Source organism: Varanus komodoensis, unplaced genomic scaffold (genome assembly GCF_004798865.1).
Source record: "Varanus komodoensis strain SLA01 unplaced genomic scaffold, ASM479886v1 scaffold5, whole genome shotgun sequence".
In the NCBI taxonomy this organism is placed as follows: domain Eukaryota; kingdom Metazoa; phylum Chordata; class Lepidosauria; order Squamata; family Varanidae; genus Varanus; species Varanus komodoensis.
The window spans coordinates 50,963,620-50,983,809 of NW_025336087.1; the positions used below are offsets into that span (position 1 = coordinate 50,963,620).

Sequence of the window (20,190 nt, forward strand, 5' to 3'; positions counted from 1 at the left end):
TCATTGAACCTCGAGGGCGGGCCATCTGGCTCAGCTCAGCCAGTCGAAGGCTCTCCTTTGCAACACGATGGCTTTTGGCCGTAAGGGAGGAGGAGGGGGAGGCGGCGGCGGCGGCGGCGGCGGAGCAAGTGGGACGAGCCAGGAGGCGGGGCAGGAGTTTAGGAAGAGGAGGGATGGCTGTCATCAATGAAGTCATATTCATAATCTAGTTCCTCTCGCTGGATCTGTACTCCGGATGACTCATAGAGAGGAGAGATCTAGCACACCACTCTTCCTGAGCAAGGTAAATATTGCTTACAACTCCTTCCTCCCACCTCTCTCCTAATCATCCATCTTTTGCTTTTCTCTGGCTTCGCCTTCACCGCTTGTTTGGGAATTGGGGATGGGTGGGGGGCGCGCGAGGATAAATTAGTTAGCCTTTGACGGTGCTTCTCTCTCTTTCCCTAAAGAAAATAAAATACCCCAGGCAGGCACTCCTATCCCCCCGCCACCTGCCCACACCCAAGTCTCCACTAGTAACCCCTGCCTTCAATATTCATGCCGTCTTTCTTCCCAGGCCTCCAAAAATCAGAAGAAAGTTTCAGATCGCGACCATCGTTCATTTTCATATATCAAAGACAGCTGCTGGATCGTGACATTTCATAACAGGGGAGCATAGCAGAACCGCTGACTTTGTGAGTCAGCTGAACCTAGACAGAAGGTCGAGAGACTGCACGTTGCAAGAGAGGGCTGTGGAAACGCAGGCGATGGGTAGAAGCCAGGCAGCAGTAAATAATCAGCAGCTCCGGGTGTTTTGCTCCTAAATGGAGCTTAAAAAAAAAGCAAGAAAAGAAAGTGTGTGTGTGTGTGTGTGTAGGGGGAGACTCTGGGCAACCAGGCAAGAAAAAGAGAGCGAGACAACGAGAGCGGGAGAGCCAGAAATAGATTGCAAGAAGCTACAAGCACGCCAGTAGAAGCTTGTCTGCTACGATGGGGCCGGTAGGTTGGGTATGTCTTTTTTTCCCTGTGCTTTGATTGACTGAGCTGTATTTTGGCGGCTATAAATAAGGATGGTATTGGGAGGGAGATAATCCCGAATGTGGGCAACTACAGGGAGGTTCTGCTCGGGGAAGATGGATCTGCCTGTAGCCGGCGCTGCTCGGTGCGCTGGAAGTTCGTGTAGCGTCCTGCCTTGAAAAAGGAGAGCACGGAAGCACGGGAACGTTTGGAAGGGGCAGGGGGTTGTTGCTGCATGGGATCTCCCTTCCCCCCGCCGCCTGCCGCTGCTCCAGTTCAGTCGCGGAGTTTTGAGCTGCGGCCGCGGAAGGGTGAAGCAAGACGGAAGGGGGGTTGGCTCGTTAAAGAAGCTGCATTAACCAGCCATGCCAAGCAGGCCATGATCCGGATAATCTTCCTGTCTGTCACAAGCACCATACACCCGAGGGGAGGGCGCCGGCGGTGGTGGGGGAGGACTGGGGAAGCCGGGACTTGATTAGCCAGCGATCGCTGTCCTCGTTCGATTCCACTTTGGCCTCTCCAAACACATACACACGTATATAGCTAGATGGGTGGCTCTGTTGGTTTCAAGTGCACAGACGGCGTGCTGTTCTGCTGGGAAGGTGTCGCGATGCGTGTCCCAAAATAGCCTGGCTTAACCAGACCCTCCCGCCCCTCCCCGACGAAAGCAGCCCCCCTCCTTTGCAGCAGAAATTCACGCCGCGGTCTTTTCCTTTGATTATCAACACGCTCTGTTTCCGGCGAAGGACTGGGAAACCGTCGTCGAGCACTTATTTATTTTGAAAGGCGTTGTGCGCGAACGCGCATAACGCAAAACAAACATCTGGGGCTGGGTCGTGCCCCCCAGATTGGAGCCGGGAGTCTCATCGCTCGCCATGATTATTTTTTGTTGTTGTTGCTCCGCCGGGAAAGGGGAGGGGGGAAAAGTTTTTTTGCTTGATGATTAAGTGCGGAGAGGAGGAGAGGAATTCGAGGCGAATGCTGCAGTTTGCTCCTGGTCGCTTGAGTGAGACCGGAGGAGTAGGAGGACAGCTGGAGCCAGCCTCTCTGCCTGAGCTTGCTGCTGCTTGGAGAGAGGAAGAGGCGAGGTTTCGCGCTGGTTGGGGTGGATTCCCCCTCCCGTGCATGCTCGGCAGTGCAGAGAATCAGGAAGTCGCAGCAGTCGAATAGGACTCTCACCCTCATACACAGACATGTTTGATCAGCATGACACGATGACGGAGAGAAGATAGGCCTAGTTTTGCCATGCGAGCTCTCCGTCCGCGCATCTGGCACCGAACCCTCCGTGTGCCTGCCTAAATCTCCTTTTCCGGCATCACTTCTGAAAGGTAAATGTCTCGCTCTTTCTCTCCGCAGTCGTTACTTTGGGAACAGAGAGGAGGAACCGGGGGAAGGAAATACTAGCGAAGCGGAGTTGGGTGTTTTCCAACGATTTTTTTTTTTGAGGGGGGGAGGAAGAAAGTCGAAAACTTTTAAAAATAGCTCTGCCAAATGTATGCATTGCTGCTCGTTTCTTTCCTCTCGGGCGTGTACGGGTCGAAGCGGCAGGATGTGTTGCAAACAGAAAGTTGAGGCCTATGTAGTCTGCAAAACTCCTGGAAGAGTCTTTCTTGCGTTTTAAAATCAACCGTTTGCGAATTAGAGCGGCGAAATGCGCGTGGTATCATGATCAAGTATGGTTATGTGTACCGTGTGGGGAATTTGGGGGAATGTTTCATTTCTGAAAAAATAGGTTTTAAATCCCAAGTTAGGAAACACATGTTCTTGTTGCCTCCGCGTTTCTGCCAGTGTATATTGTACAAAGCCTTATGAAAGAGTCTCTGAGTCCTCCATTTGTTTCAGGCACAATTATGAGAGCGTTGGGTTCTGAAGTGTTTCATCTACATCATATTACCAGCAATTTACAACAGACAAGAGTGGTTGATTAACTACTCTTGGTACGGTGCTTTTAAGGCAATGAGACATAGTAACCGCTTTCTGTGCTTGCATCTTAAATGTGATTATGTCATTGTAGTTCTGCACAGTTTAATTTAAATAAAAATCAAAAATTGAAAGTTGGGAAGTTTTGCAGACTTTAGATTTAACTAATTTGCATAAAATTGTAGCCATGGATCCTTGAATTTCTCGGTGAGATAACTTAAGTATTGTGTTTCAACTGTGTGTGTGTGTGGGGGAAAACACAGCACGGGGGGCTATGTACTTAACATGGTATTTGACATTTGCAGCATTGTTCTCTGGCCTTCGTGCTTTTGTGTGGCCAGCCACTAACTCCTAAGGTCTAGACAATGAATGTAAGCCAGTCTTCCATTCCTTTAGTACTATAACAGCTACATGTTAGGAGGTGGGGCAGCTTTTGCTGTGTGAGTTAGTGTATTGTTATGCAAATTTAGGCACACTTTCTCTTTATGAACCTAATTGCCCTGTTCTTGTATCCCCCCCACCCTTTTCTCTTCTATAGTCCCTTTGTTACTGCAGGGACTATAGCAGAAGGAGAGAATTAGGGACAGATTTTTATGTCCATCTGCAATTCATCAGATGTATGAAACAAAGAAAAATATCAGTTAAGAGCATTTTACAGCAAATTCAAAGTTAAGTGTATCATGGAACAGAAGAGGGCTCAACAGAGGTGAAAGTAATGCTTCATTAATAAGTGTTTCTCCCCAGTCATGTGCACACTTCAAGACTAACTATATTGTAAGATTTCATAGAATCTAGGCACCACCAGCGCATGTTCAAAGCAGCCTTAGATCTCTTCTTTTGTTCACTTCTAAAGTGAATGGTGAGCATTCCTTGTCAAATTTGAAGAGTGCTGTGACCAACACCTGAGATTTGAGACTGACAAGAAAAATCTTTCAGTTCACATTTCCTATGTTTAATGTTGATGTTCTGTTTAATATATTCTTTACAAAAGTTTAACTGAAATTAATATCTCTTCCATATGCACTTTTGCTTGACTTTGAAGTTCAGATCAGAAGGTAGATAGGGTTTGTGTTTGTGTATGTAGTTTTGTCTGTACTTTTTTTTTTTCAGACAATTGTGTTCCTGATTTTTATTTTTGTAACTTCAGTGATCCATGCATGGATACTTCTCAGTTGGCAACAAATGGACATGAATTTATTTCTATTGTATTCTTGTGGTTTTTGTTAATTTAAAGATAAGTGTGTATTAAGCAGGGTGATTTCCACCTTCTTGCCTAGAGATTGTCAGTTAACATTTTTCAGTGCAAGTATTCATGATGCCAAATCTTAAGGAGTTTTAAGGAGATAATATCTGAAATCATCTTATGTTAGAACCCATAATTGTTCATATCTGCACAAAAAAAGGTTGGGATACAATCAAGTTCCTTTTTAAAAGCTGTGTAAAGTTTTTCTTCCTACTATGATGTAGAAGGGATTCATGCCCAAGTTGAAGATACCTTTTTAAATGTACTACTGCAAGGGCACAATGCTATGCATATTCAGATAGAAAATACCATTGCTGACTGGGGAATGCTGGGAGCTGTAGTACTGTTTTCTGTCTAAACATGTGTAGGATTGTGCCTTCATGTAGTATTATCAGACTGCATGAGATGGCCCTTCCCTTCCAAAGCTCTCTTCATTCTAACCTAAAACCCTCAGTGTGTTCTTTGCACTTAAACATGCTCCTCTTGTACTGTTCCTTTCCCACCTGTCTGCTGTTTGTTCTATCCCTTAAGCTATTCCTACCTTTTACTTTTATAGAAGTACTCTGCATGAGCCACAGTGCCGTATTGAAGTAACTATGTTTACAGCAATCAGGAAAAGTGCACAGCCTTACTCTTGCTTTTTGATAATTGCCATGGTGGATCATAACCCACAGTCTTTGGAAACCTGAGTCCTGACTTGCTTATAAGTCTGTTCACAATATTATGTGCAAAATTATTTGTCTCCCATGGTGCTTCTTACTCACCCTCTAGGGGGCCTGTCCCCAGTCTGCAAAGCCCTGATTGCTCTCACAAACAATAATTATTTTACCACATATAAAATGCATCGTTAGTGTAGTGTAGGCTGTAATATAAAGTGGGTAGTAAAGCAGCTTCTAAGACTGCCCAGACCAAAGGCGAAAGCAGTTTCCAACTCTGTATGCCTAGATATATCCGTGTCTCCTAGCATAGAATGTGAAGTAGATTTGGCAAGCTGCTCACTTGGAATGATTTGTTGCTTGCTCCAAATGAGTGGCTGACTACAATGCTGTCCCAGTGTTCTTGCAACATTGATGTTGCTGCCAAAAACAATCCTTTCCTGGTGGCCAGGGCTCTATGAAGCTGAAGGAATTAATGTTTGAATTCACCTCCTAGAATGGCCTCTGAATTGCATTTGGAGTACCTTCTCTAATCCTGCCCAGTCAGCTGCATAAATATTTGGCTCTAGACCCAGTATTCCGCATCCCACATCAGAGTACACATATGCAACCTTCAGGGACTGCAGATAGAAGGGTATACCTGCTGATTAGACCATTTGATCTTGGCCCACTGAAGGATAACATGGCAATTCTCATTAGATTCCGGGTATTTGAGTTTAACTGCAAACAATCCATTCTTCTGAAAGAAGACCTATATTCAAAGAAAATGGGAAACCAGAAATGGTTTCTTTTTCTGATGCCAGAACTCCTCAAGTTTAGAGATATGTATCAGGATGCAGTTGGAGAAGTAGTTGAAAGAGAAATTGCCAAAAAAATAAATAAATCTGAATTGCAGCTTTTAAGTATTCAAGTAATTATTACATTCAGTTTTGAAAGGTGAATTAAAATTTGGAGCATTAATGACTAATGATAGAGAATTATGTTGTAGTCATAGCCTTATGCCATTGGAACTGCTCTTGAACCTCTTATGTCAAGATTGCAGACTTAGAATTAGGCTTTATTCTGTTTATTATATTTCTACACTTCCCATCAGCCAAAAGGCTTCCTGGACACGTCACAAAATCAAAAGATACAATAATATAAAACAGTCATTATAAAATCACAATAATGCAATTAGTATAAAATGCAATAAGAGAATGAAACAATGGTCAACGCTACTGCAACTTCAGCTAAATTGATCTGGACTACAGTAGTAAAATATAGTAAAAATGGAAATAGGAGTCTAACAAAGGAAGAAACAAAGAGTAGGCTCCTCTTTGAGGAGCTGACACAACTGAGAAGGCCCTTCCCTTAATAGCCACCCTCCTTGCTTTCTTTGGAGGAGCTTTCTGAGAAGAACCTCCAGTGATGAACTTAGGGTTTGAGTGGGGAGGAGGAGGAGGAGAAGCATTCCTTCAGATAACCTGGGCCCAAACTGGTTAGGGCTTTAAATGTTAATGTTAGCACTTTGGTTACTGATTGAAGTCTGTGATTCTGTGTAATTGATGGAGGACTGATGTAATGTGTTCTTGCCAGCCAGTGCTGATTAGCAGCCTTGCTGCTCTAGCTGGAACCAGCTGAAGTCTCCAGACTGTTTTCAAAACCAGCCCCATGCAGAGCACGCTAAAATAGTTCAAATGAGAGGTTACCAGAGCATGGATCACTGTTGCTAGGCTCTGCTTGTCCAGATAGGGTCATAAGCAGCCTAAGCTGATAAAAGCCACTCATTGTCACTGAGTCTACCTGTGACTCCAACAACAATTCAGGGTCCAGGAGCACCCCCAGACTGCTAACCCTGACTTTAGGGAGAGTGCAACCCCTTTCAGTATAGGTTTAATAGCTCCCAACTGGACAGATAAACCATCTATCAATAGTACCTCCATCTTGTCTGGATTGAGTCTCAGTTTGTTGGCCCTCATCCAGTCCTTTACTACACCCAGGCACTGATTCAGAACAGCCACTGCCTCACCTGAATTTCATGAAAAAGAGAGGTAGAGCTGAGTGTCATCTGCATATTTGTGACACTTCAGCCTATACCTCTGGATGAACTCTCCAAGCGCTTTCATGTAGATGTTAAAGAACATGGGGGATAAAATAGATCCCTGCAGTACTCTATGGCATAATAGCCATAGTGCAGAGGAATAATCCTCCAGCACTCCCCCTGTTTCTTTCTCAGCCATTTCTGTTCCAAATCCAGACACAGCTTCCTTTAAAGAGGCTGATACCACTCTCTCCTTCAAGGATGCATTCACAGCCTCCTGGATCCAGGTACGAATCCCTCACTTGGTTTGAGTAATCAGCCATGATGGGCAAGGGTCAAGCATACAGGTGATGAGCTGAACCTGCCCAAGCACCTTGTCCACATCCTCATGCCTCAGCAACTGAAATTCATTCAACAAATGGGATCAGATGATGCAGTGGCTACCTCTGTTAAAGAAACTGCATCAACTTCTGCATCATCAGTAGGGTCCAATTCATGGTGAATCCAAGCAATTTTATTCTCATCCTGCTGTGCAAATTCATCACAGAGGGTTGTACGGTATTTTTGTCTGGACTTGATTGTAAAAGGCCTTGAATCACTCAGAAGAGCTTTGCTGGATAGCACTGAGAGGACACACTGCTGCTGGAACAGGAATGCCTCTTTGCCACCCTCATTGCCATGGATTAGGCCCAGTAATGGGCTCTAACCCTTGTTTGGTTGGATTCTTAACTGTAATTCATTTTAAACTCCCAGGCCTTCAGTTCTTGCAGTGACCTATTATATTAATTACAGTACAACATTATATTCTTTTATTGCTTATGGTACAGTTTAGATATTAATGACTTCCTCTTTTGGGGGGCTAACAAAATTTAAGAATTTTATATTGAATCTTCACACACCTGTGGATAATACTGCACTGAATGTTTGCATGCTGATTTTTTTTTTTTTTGGTGGAGAAGTGTGCTTGCAAGGAGGTGAAGTGTGAAATAGTTTCTGATTACTTTTTTTCACTTCACAGTGAGTGTTTTTCAGGGATGTTGCTGCTTTTGCATTATTTCCAAAGAGATCCTAGTCAGTTGGGGGTTATATGGTTAACCTGATGATCTTGTTTAACACTTCAGATGTGGCAATGCGAATGACACACAAAGCCAGTTCAGAAGAAAGTAATGCTTGCTTTTCAACATGTATGGATATTGAAATGTACCAATATGTACTGGTAGCATGGCTGCTATTCCCAAAAGATGTCTAGGGGAACAGGAAGGCAGCTCTCTGATAAGTAGTTCATCTTGTAATTCAAACCCTTAAACATGAAGAATCATCAAAAGGAGGTGATTCTCTCTTTCTTGCAGAGAACAACAACGTTCTGAGAAAGTGGTCTCTTCTCTATTTCAGCTTTTTAATGTTACAATCACATGCTTCACTAAAAACACAACACATCCAAAAATACACAAAAACCTAAGCAGAATGGTATTTTGGTATAGGATTATAATAGTGTTATTATGAAGTGTTCTGTGTGGCAGGTTTTGCACTTAGTGCCTTGAGTCATCATCTCTTTCATTAGGGGTAAATAGCCCTTGAATGTGTATCTTAAATAATGTAGCTGAGAAGCAAATTTAGGATTGTTTGCTGGCTTGTGCTTATGTGAAACAACAGAACATTGGGCCCTTTTAAATTGGTTAAAGGGCAACCATTTTTGTCACATCCACTTTTACATTGCTACAGGGGTCCTCAAACTTTTCCACCAGGGGGCCAGTTGAAAGCTGCCATTGCTGGGTGCAGGCTGGAAAGGTGGTGCTGGTGGTGTGTGTGGGCCAGGCTGGGGGTGGCACGTGCACATGCGGGGTGCGCAGTGAGGGGAGGGGAGGGGAGGTGGGGGTGAGCACACACCGTGAGGTGGGCACATGAGGCAGTGGCTTGCTCGCTTGGAGATTGTTTTCTCCGAGCGAGCAAATGGCTGCCTCCCTGCGCGTTGGGCAAGGTGGGCAGTGGCGCACGCATGCGTGTGGTGAGTCCGATTGGGCATGGCGGGCCTGATAAATGGACATGGTGGCCCAGATCCGGTCCCTGGGCCGTAGTTTGAGGAGCCATGCATTACTACTTATTAGATCCAGAGGTGCAGTTTCTATGCTTTCCAAAATCTGTGTGAGACAGATACCCGGTAGAAGCTCAGTTTAGATTTACTCTATCTAAAGAATTGATTTGTACTTCTGGCACCTTCAGTTCTTTTGCATGGCAATCAAATAATTCGATATTTTCACTGTTGGGCCCCTTGGATGTGTGGTTGATTTTGGATTCCATAGTGGATCTGAATTTGCTTTTCTTTTGAAAAGTGTTATTTTGTCTGTTCCTGTTATGGACATTGTATCTGTGCTACCCTGTCATAACTGCCATTTAGTTTTGGGGAGCAACTGAGTGTCTCTCACAGGCTTTGGCAGTACTTGATGCTGGCATCCTTCACTGTAGTTGTGCGGATTGTGAGTATTAATTATGGGTAACAATAATTGCACAGGACATATCTTCTCACTAAAATGTGCTGAATCTGATACAGATTTATTATGCTTCTCCCAGGCAATTTAAATGAAACCTTGCAAAAGGGTGCAGTTGTCTGGTAGTGGTAAATAGTGACTTATAAATTTAAAAGTAGATTGGTAAGACTGATGCTTAGTATTAAGCCAGAAACCTAGCATGTCATACTGGCTTGGGATTAGTGTTATAAATGAGAAACTTCACTTGATAGCTACCATGTTTTGAGGAAAAAAAACACTTCAAGTTTTCTTATTTTATGTGACTTTTTGTAAGTCAGGCAATAATTGACATACCTTCATAATCTGTGATAGATCTTTACTGATGGTGCCTTAATATGGCGTAAATAATGTGTTTTCCTCATTTCCCTGTAGCTTTACTGTTGATTGAAAGAGAAGACGAAGAGTAAATGTCTACACCAACAGATCCTGGTGCAATGCCTCATCCTGGCCCCTCCCCAGGGCCAGGGCCATCTCCAGGACCTATACTAGGTCCCAGTCCAGGACCAGGCCCTTCACCAAGTTCAGTACATAGCATGATGGGACCAAGTCCTGGACCCCCAAGTGTTCCACATACAATGCCAAATATTGGACCAAGTGATTACTCGCAAGATGGCATGCACCAAATGAACAAAGTAAGTATTTCTTTGAATTAGAATGCTTGGGTTTTACTCACAAAGAGCACATTCAACAAGCTGGGATTATAGTTTTGCATTCCTCAATATTATAGTCTGTTTTATGTTATCCAAGCAAATGGGTAGAGATATGTGGTTTTTTTCATTTATTTATTTATAGCTTTGATATACTGTCTATCTACTACAGTCTCAGGATGGTAGATTTATGTCCTACCTTTTTCATTTCTTTTTTAAAGAACTCAAGTGGCTCACATAATTCCCCTCTTCCTCCTCTGTTTTCCCTTACAACAACAACCCTGTGAGGTAGGTTGGGCTGAGAGTTTTTATGACTGGCCCAAAGCTCACCCGGCTGCATGGCTGAGTATGGGGTAGACTCCATGTCACCTGAGACCCAGTACAGTGCTCTTAATCACTACATCTCACTTGCCCTCTCTACTGAATAACATTTTTATAGAGCACAGATTTTGAGGGTATTGTTGTGGTTTGGGCTGTAGTCCTATGCACATTTGGGAGAGTCTGCCTAGATTCATCGGGACTTACTTTTGAATAGACATTTACCAGAGGCACTGTAAATTCTTCTTTGTGATTTCCGTGTATTGTACATAAGGACTCTGTGCCTTTGTGGAACCTATCATTGGGAAGCTTTTATATTTCGTTTGGGCTGGAGCCCCTCACCGTCCTATTCCAGGAGTGCAACGGTGGGCCTCCCACCAATTCCCTCAGTTTCTTTTTGACCACTATTGAGCCTAGATTGGGAAGTGCTTCTCATTTCACCTTGAGTATCCTAGTCCTTTTCACTTTTTCTCTCTGAACCTCTCCAAATGTCTAAATTGTCCTATTCTTTTACCCTTACTCTTAAAAAACCCTACAAAAATATATTTCTGCCCACTTTTCTCTCCATTTCCCCGTCACATTCTCTACTGAACCACGCCATTCTGTCCTTTCCCTTTTTCTTGCCTTCCCCATCTTCCATGAAGTTGATGGCACTGTTCTGAAAATGCATCCACTGCAACAGCAGACTCCCTCTGATGGATGGTCACTCCTTCTGCCTACTCTGCTTGGTGAGGGACATATCGTCGTCTTCTTGATCAACCTCTGTGTACCATCATCAAGGGACCTCTCTCATGCCACAAAGGAGCCAATGCCACGAAGGCCTAACATTCCAGAACTGGAGGGACACCAGTACAGATACCACTTTATCTTTACTGAATAGAACTGTGCCTCAAACTGGTCGCCATCCCCTTGCTAGGGTCCACTGCAACAATCTCTGAATCCAGTGGATCTGGAATTGCCAGGAGACCTACATCTCATCTTCCTGGAGATGCTTGCCATACAAAAGGCTATGATCACCTTCTAGTCATTCCTACAGGGCCACCACATTCAGATAAACATGGACAACATGGCCATGATCTTTCATATCAACAGACATGTGGAATTCCCTCAGTCGACCTGTTCACCACACCCAGCAACATGACTTGTGAGAGCTTTTGATCCCAAGTGGGATAGGGAGCAGGATTCCTGGGAGATGTCTTCTTCCTCCAGTGGTGGGGGATACTATTCTACTGCTTCCTTTCCCTTGATCAGGAGGGAACTAATCATCCCCTGGAGACAACCAGAGGACCTTCCACTCTCCCATGGGACCTTCCATCAGCTCCCAGGTGCACCATCAGCTGGGTTCACCTGATCTTACTGGACCAGGACCAAGTCGCCCATCCAATACTGGGACCCTGCACTTCATGGCATGATGCATCATTTTGTATGTTATAAACCAGAGACTCTACCTTAGAAGGTCTATCCATGATGCTATTTTCTAGCCATCAACGAGGAAGTCCTACCTAGCAAAGTGGAATGCCTTCTTTACTTTTGTGTGCCAGTAGAACATCCTTCTGTAAGATACCACATTGAGTGGATCCTCTACTTCCTGCTATCACTCTTTCAAAACAAACAAACAAAACGGACTGAAACGCACCTCCATCAATCTCCTCTTTCCATGCACCGGTACAGGGAGCCTCAGTCTTTGTATACTCTCTAGCTTACCAGTTTCCACTGGGCCTCCAGAACCTGGTCCCCACCATCTGCCCTGTCACACTAGCATGGAGCGTCTCAGTTGTACTGCAGGCCACTGACTACAACTGACCCCTGCCTGCTCTCCTGGAAGGTCATCTTCTAGTGGCTATCGTGATGACCAGGCATGCCAGTGAACTGTGCACCCTCAGAGTAGATCCCCCTTCCATGTGGGTTTCTTCAAGTGGTCATTCACAGAACCCACCCACTGGCTCCACTTGGTGTTGTCCCTTTGACAATCACCCCCTTGACTACAAGAGATGCACAGGGGCTAGAGCAGGTTGGCATAACACTTCTCCGTTGGTCCTGGAACCTATGGTGGTCTCATTGGAACTGAGGAAATGGGCAGGAGCCCCTTCCATCCACCTTGGAACAGGAAGGGGAGGGACTCTCACCCAGTCAAATGTTTAGCTATAGTGGCTTCCCAAGGATAGGCTCCACACAGGTGCAAAGCCCATATGTGTGACTGCACAGATGACCACTCAAAGAACAACAGTTACATTTAAGCCACCTGCATTTTTCTTTCAAAGAAAGCTACATTTTAGAAAATAGGATCAGGACAAAAATACACTAAGGCTAAAAAATACTTACCGGGAGCCAAGTTCTACAAAATTCTGTGGAATATCTGCAGCCAGGATCCAAACATTAGAAACACTGCTATGTTCCTTGTATGGGCTTGTAAGCTGCATGATCCTGTGTCTGTCTAGACAGAAGAAAAAGCTTGGCTGGGAGTGCCGGAAGGAGTTGTGGGAACTTTTTCTGTTTAAACATGTGATGAATGTACACTGAGAGAGGGAAGATTTAGTAAATTGAAGATGGACAATTTACTTTGTTTCTTTTCTCTCCCTGTACTGCACAAATGGCTGATATAGTCATGTGTATTCAGATGGATTATTATTTTGGGTCTTTTCAATTTTGGAAAAACTGAGTTTGTATGTCCCTTATATCCTACTCCTTAAATTAATTTAATGGACGCAAGTCCCACAGGTGACTGACTTCCTATGAAGAGCTCATTTTGTTCCTGCAAAAATATGGCATTCCTCATTCATTGTGGGCAATAGCTCTACATTTGTCATGAGGAGGCATCAAAGAGATATTTCCCACATACTGTAGAGGTGTTTTGACATTGTGTGGAAAGGTAGCCCCATTAATGAGCTCCAGTGCAATAACCTGATGGATCAGGGCTAATAAAAATATGGTGGGGTGTTAAGTGTTTTCTTTTGGTTGTGACCCCAAAGGGTAAAACCATTCAGAAATAGAGGTTTTGTACTTTGTATGTTACTGTGCTCGTTCATTGCAAGTTTTGTTTCTGAACTAATCTGCATACGCTGCAGTTTATCATGTTGTTTGGAGTGTGCATTTCAAGTGCGTTTAATGGTACTTGTTTTGAAATTATTCATCTGATTAGTGTACTTCTGAGACTTAGAAATTTTACAAAGCTGTAGGAACAGCGTGTGTCTTAATAATTGGGGTATGGCATAACTTAGGAGTAGACATCCTGATATATTCCAGATGTTGTGAACTACAATCGCCATAAGCCTCTGTGAGCATGGCCAGGGGTCAAGGATTATGGGAACTGGAGTCCCAAATCATCTGAAGGGCACCATGTTGTCTATTCCCAATGTAGGAAGCACAGTGGTTCATTGCAGGCTGGTAGTTTATTTAGTACTTTTAAGTTCTACAAATCCAAACACAAGCTCCTTTACTTGCTTCTAGGTCCTATCGATTTCAGTGACTTACAGTCATAAGTAAACCTAAGGAAATTTATTAGGAAGTAGGTCCCATTGAACTAATTGGCAGGCTCTGAGCAGTTTGCTTGCTGCATCAAGTGTATTGTTGCACTTGGACAAGCATTACAAACAGCAGGCCTCTTCCTAATTTTGAAGATTAAGATGTAGAGATGGTGATCCTGGTAGTTTTGTGGCAGTCTCCACTACTTTCCAAGCTCCAGGTTGGCAGGAAGGCTGTTGTTGCTGTGGTCCCTAGCACACCTTGCCTTGGAACAACCAAACAGCTGCATTTCCCACTGGGGCACTTTCTTGGCCACCCTGAGCAAGGCACCTAATGCAGTATGCCTCTTGAGTGGCTAAGCCACTGGGTGCCCTAGCAAATCCTTCAGAGCAAGAAGGTTTGGAGGGAGATTTTCCTGGAGAGCAGTCAGTGTGGCATTTTTTTTTTTTTTTTGCAGAAGAGAGAAGTAAATTGCAGGTGGCTGCAATTTTTGGCTTGGCTAGTAAGGCCAGCCAAAAATGGTTGATTCCTGCTCTTTAGGATTTACATATTGAATTGTGCACCATTTTAACTTATTGAGATGGGAAAGAGGGGGAGCTTGATTTCAGGGAAGAGTGCCCTACCAACTGGCCATTGATACCTTCATTTGCTATTTAGGCAGATTCATTAATTGTCCATTTTGAAAAAAACTTTGGAACTCCATAACCCTTTACTTTTAGATAGAAGTTGACGTTCATAGGGAGAAGGGGCCAACAAAAATGTTTTTGTACACCATAGTAACATTATATGCTGACTCTTCAACTAGAGACCTCACTGTTGTGCTGTTTATTTCTTTTAGTTACTTCTAACTTGTCTTTTGGCCTTATTGTTAAACAAACAAAGAGGCATCGGGATAATGATTATGAAAATTCCTTTAAGTGACTTAATGCTGTAGATAATCTGCTGGGACAGATTGAATTGTACCTACCACTGTGCCAACCAAATAAACCTTGTTGATTAATTGCTATTTTAAAGTAGTAAGTGATATTATTCTAGCGGCTGTGATCCTTAATTTGGTCCTGCTGGCATGTGCATTTTCTGAACAAAGTTTTTCCTGTTGAGAAGACCCTCATACCAATGGAAAATGAAATGTAGACAGTGATTTTCACTAATATCCCCTTCCTCTTGCAGTCCCTTGCACTACCCCATCTCCAGAATGCTGAGGTCTCCTCTGGAACAGTGTGGGGAGGTGCAATCAGTAGGAACTCTGCTTGATTTTAGTCTTGCTTTTTGCTAACAGAAGCCTAGCTAGGACTGTTCTTTTAAAAAATGTAGTTCTGGGACTTGCCTTCTGCTGATTAATGTCTGCTAACCTGATTATTTATATTTAGTAAGCCATTCACATACCATTTATATTGATGACTTCAATGAAACTCCTGTCATGATGTCTTCATAGAATGGCTTTTACAATACATGATTTGCTGACTTTTCCCTGCAATAAGAATAGTGTATGGAGAAAATAGGTATTTGATTGGGAATTGCACAGTTTTTTCCCTTTGCAATGATTTCTTTCTCTGTAAAAGTTAATTAATTTGCAGTTTACATAAATTATCCAGCCAAACCTGACCACTTCAAAATCAGTGGAGAAGTTCACACAACACAATAGCTCACTGTGGGTTACTTACCCTACACTGTGAGGTTGAAGCCTGTGTGACCACCATTTTTATATGCAACCCGCCCCCCAACACACACACACAACATAGGGTTGTCATGCAAACCTGGTGAACTTGGATTATGTGAAGGTTGATCAACCCTCACCAAATTATGGTCTGTTTCATTTAACCTCACATAACTCATGCTATACAGTTTTGCATAGCGTGACAAATCTGAGTTCAACTCCATGGCTCATAATGAACGGAACAGGAATCATGTTGAGTCATCTGAACCTGGTCATTGAACTTTAAATTAAAATTTTCAAAAATTTATCTCTGCCTACTAAATTCCATGGGATCCAAAGTTGTTTAATTTTGGCAATTTTGAATTTGAAATTAATTAACTTTTAAACTTACATGTTTGAATGCTATATAAAGGGCCAGGCAAAAATTCGATCTGGATTTACAGGTAGATTTCTTAGTGATGTGTAGTACATCTTCAAGGCTTTTTGACTCTAAATAGCATAGCCATTGCAGCAACAAATTACTGTGTGAAAATGAGAAAAGCCTGGTGTACACAGGAATGGATTTTTGTGTTGAAAGACTGTAAGTTACATAACATTGAACAACCATTGGTGAGCTAATTCATGAGCTCTGAATGCTTTACTTCTAATTGTATGGCCAGGGTCCAGTTGTATGGATATCAGGGTTCTGGTTTAAAAACCCTGAGGCTGATCTCTCAGGCTTGAAATCTGCCCATCTTTGCTTTAACTTAACTGCTTTCTGAGATTAATTTTGAACAAGATTATCTTGGAAGTGACTAAGATTTCCCATATGGAGCAGACACCTATTCTAACTTAAAAAGCAATTGAAAAGATTTATTGAGGGCAAATTTAATTATTGAAGACAATCTTTCTTTAATTACTGAGGAGTAACCTAAACCTGAAATCTAAGTGGACTTCAGTTAGAGTTGTGTCTCCCAGTGCTAAGAACCAGTGCACAGTTAAACAAATGCCTTGGACATCTCAGCATTTTTATAATCTTGACAGCACGGTTATAGCACTAGGATACTAGGCCTGGTCTCTTGTCCCTTGCCTGGCTTTTTTGTGACTCCTTAAGGACTCTGATGGCAATTATACCTGCTTGGCTGAAGGGTGTTAAAGGGTAATTAATCAGCATTCATTTGTCTCCTCAGTTTGACTCTGCAGTAGTTTTGCACCCCCCACCCCCAATCTTGGGTTCTTTTTGATTCTTAACGGATTTCCCAACTGCCATGGAACATTCTGAGCCTTTAAGTGCCAGTGCTAAAGATGGAGGAGAAGCCCTTCACTTCTATTAGTTAATATGCTGTAAAATACCATATCCCCTTCCGATAAGGTCATTTTCTATCTGGCTCAGGGCAACACAAATTAGAAGTTTGGTTCTGTCACTTTAAAACATCTTGACCTGGATTCACCTTCGGTATATCTCCATTGTAACCAGCTGAACTTTTTGCCTCAAGAAATTTTCCTTCTATTCTTCTCTTTTTGTCTCTATGGCTGCCTCAGCCTGTTTTAAGGAGTAACAAATTTGTTCAGTGTTTGTGAATTGCTAGCTTTACAGCTTGTTTGTTTGAGAACACTTTCTCTTCAAAAGCAAGATAGGAATTGACTTTCCCTGCTGGTAGAAGAGCAGGCTAGTCTATAAATGCAGTTATGTTATAAAGAAAACTTCTGGCAAAGTAAAAAAATAGTGCTTTGTAACCCCCCCTCCCAAATTTGGAACCACTTTTTTTGAGGGGAGGGTTAATTTTTCTTAACGCTCATTTCTTTTATTCCCTCTCAATTTTCCTGGCCTTCCCCCCAGAATTCTGTGCATGTTGAGATCTAAAAATTGCTGATGATGGTTGTGGGCTGGACTGAGGATACTTCTTATAACATGAGGACTTCAATTGTATATATATTGAGGGGACAGACTGTCTCAGTGTGTGCCTGTGCGCACGTGTTTACTCTCATACTGTATCTTCTTGAGCAGCTACCATTGCACTTTCTTCCTTAAATAGCAGTCTTCTGCACTCACAGCCTGCAAGTGAAGTAAATCTTTTATTTCGCTATGTATTGATGTTTTTGTTTTAAAATGTCCAGGTTTATATCTTCATTTTAAGTTTACTTTTTCATGGGCTTGCCTCTGCCTACCCCCTGCTCTTTGTTACTCCCTGTAGGGATTTCCTCTTATCCCCAGATGGCTGGCTTCTCTCCCTTGTATTCAGTTGCCTTCCTCTAATTTTATTCTCATCACTCGAATAGATACTCCTCTCTCGCTTAGCCCTTGTGAGCTGGGCCTTGAATGCAGCCCTTGCTTTCTTAACACAGACAGTTTTTCTGGTGTTGGAAAGAGTTGATTGTTGCAGTGGAATGTTCACATCCAAAGCAAAAAGTGTATTTGGATGTTCTCATGCAGCAGCTACATAGGTTGAGGTTGGGCCTGGGATAACCAAATCTCTCTTTATGCTGACCTATTATGTCACAGGTTATGTAAGTGTTTCTTGTGATGACTGCCTTCCTGGTTGCTGCAAAAATTTAGATTACTGTTGGCAGCATTCTTGTCCAAACACATTGTGAGTGATTTAAGGAAGATAGAGGAATGCCAGGGAATGGCCCTTTAGATAACTAAGGTTACCAGGAAAAGGGTTAAAGTAAAACATTTGACTTTGTGCAGAAGAGAATGGGATTTCAGAAAAGTCTGTTGCCATGTCTCTTTGTTTCCATGTGGGAAACAATTGTTTCCATGTGGGTCTCTTTGGCTTTTTGCACACTTCTTATATTTTTGTCTAATTTTAATGCTACTTTTTATGCATGGGGGGTGTGCATGTGTATGAGAGTGAGTAAGACAGAGGTGGAGCTGGCTAAAACTTTATATAAGTGGAACGATCTAACTTTCTTTATCTGTTTACTCTACAGCCTATTGATGGTTTGCATGAGAAAGGGATGGTTGAAGACCTGCACAGCAGTTCTATGAAGACTGCAAGTATGCGACCTCCTCATCCTGGCATGGGGCCACCTCAAAGTCCAATGGATCAACACAGCCAAGGTTTATATCAGATTTGCTTTTGATATATTTTAGACCACTTTAAAGATCTGTGAAGCTACAAGCCAGTTTTGACAGGTCAATTGTGTCCTCTAGTGCCTTTTTAAAGTTCTTTAAAAATATTGTGGAGAGGGACTATTTGCTAGAAACTTTGGGGTAAAAACACATACAAAGGATGGGAGTTTTAAGGAGTTTGTTTTGTGTGCTTCCTAGGATCAATCCTCCTGTGTGTTGATGGCCAAATCTAAGGGGTAGAAAGAGGGCCAAATCTAAGGGCTTTGCATGCAGAAGTCCGGCATCTCCAAGGATGCCTGGAAAAGAACCTTGCTTGAAACCCGAGAAAGCAAGTGTTAGTCAGTGTGGGCAATATTGAGCAAGATGCGTCCATGATCTGGCTCCACATATGTCTGCTTCCTATGTCTCTGTGCACTGTAAGACCATTCGTCTATCTTGCTAACATTGTCTGTTTTGATTGGCAGTGGCTCTTCCAGCCATCAGGCAGAAGCTTACAGGATTCTTTAAAATTGGAGCTGAAAGTTACCAAAGCAGGGTTGAGCCCATGTCTCTTCATATGTGCCATCTCAGCCTGTCAGGCTTGGCTTTGCATACAGTGTCCTCCACATACAACTCACATCTCAATTTTTGTACACTTCTGCTAAGATTTCTACATAGTTCCCAATGCACAATTGTTTGTTATTGAGTTAAAGCTAGAAAGTACTATAATCATTTCAGGTTTTTGACCTGTTTGTTCATTTTTGGATAGATATAAAATGTTTATAGTCAAATGTATATGTTCTTAGCTGTCCCCATGCCCCTGATGAATTCAGCCTAACAGGACACTGAGATATGTAGATTGTGTTTGAGAAAGGTGAGGGGCAGTAAACATCTCTGCTGAAATCAATGGGGAGAAGAATACGTGTAGTTAAGTCTCTAAGGCCTCATCTATGCAACCAAATAACAGTAGTTGTTATTTGAATAACTGAATTCAATTAAAGTAGTAATTGAATACTACTGATATTATTTGGTCATGTATGTAAATTGATCACTGTTATTACTAGTGATAGGTTGATGATTATTACCAGATTTGTGTTAGAGGAGGTAAGTACAGTGCTAGTATAAGCCTATACTGGTTGTGATCTTTACTAAATAAAGTAAAGGAGATTTCTTGCTTTCCCAGCTCTGTTATTCTTGGGAAACAACTCTTATTTTTCAGACTAAATCCTATGTATGTACATTAAGATTCAACCCTACTTAAGTATATTAACTTTTGGTACCTGATAAGGATGTGGCATTTTAGTTTGTTTACATTTATTCCAAATTCAGTGAAAAATAACTGCAGCATTACATCTAGAACTTATTCAGTGGTGTCATACTGAACTCCAGCCTGTACAAGTTGTGGCTCACCAAAGGGCTGCATACAGCTCCTGCTTTTCGGCAAACAAGGATGAGGGTATCAGAGCATCTGACAGGTCACAGGGTACACTACTGTGGATTTGCTTTGCTTTTCTGGGTCACATGTTGTGCAGGCTTGTTTAAATTGATTATTTCATTTGTGTATCTCACTGCAGCCTTAAACAAGGGGTTGGCATCTTGCAGGCTATGAACTTTGACTTGAGTCATAAGCCAATCTTAGCCAGCATAGACAATGGTGAAGGATGCTAGGAGTTGTCAGTCAAAACATCTAGAGAGCTGTACATTGCCTGTCC

General features: G+C 42.7%; 1 protein-coding gene across 4 annotated transcripts in view; it reads left to right on the plus strand.

Moving 5' to 3' along the window:
* Nucleotides 1-158: 158 nt before the first annotated feature.
* Nucleotides 159-20,190, plus strand: part of SMARCA2 (SWI/SNF related, matrix associated, actin dependent regulator of chromatin, subfamily a, member 2) — a 121,750-nt gene continuing 101,718 nt past the window's right edge. The window contains exons 1-4 of one of the 4 annotated variants that reach the window (XM_044446807.1): nt 200-283; nt 557-987; nt 9,733-9,992; nt 18,358-18,487. In XM_044446807.1, the coding sequence (XP_044302742.1) occupies nt 9,768-9,992; nt 18,358-18,487 (355 nt within the window). In that variant the 5' untranslated portion in view covers nt 200-283; nt 557-987; nt 9,733-9,767. Of the gene's footprint in view, nt 284-556; nt 988-1,974; nt 2,325-9,732; nt 9,993-18,357; nt 18,488-20,190 lie in introns of those variants that run through there. The other 3 variants (XM_044446806.1, XM_044446805.1, XM_044446804.1) reach the window with 3 other exon arrangements.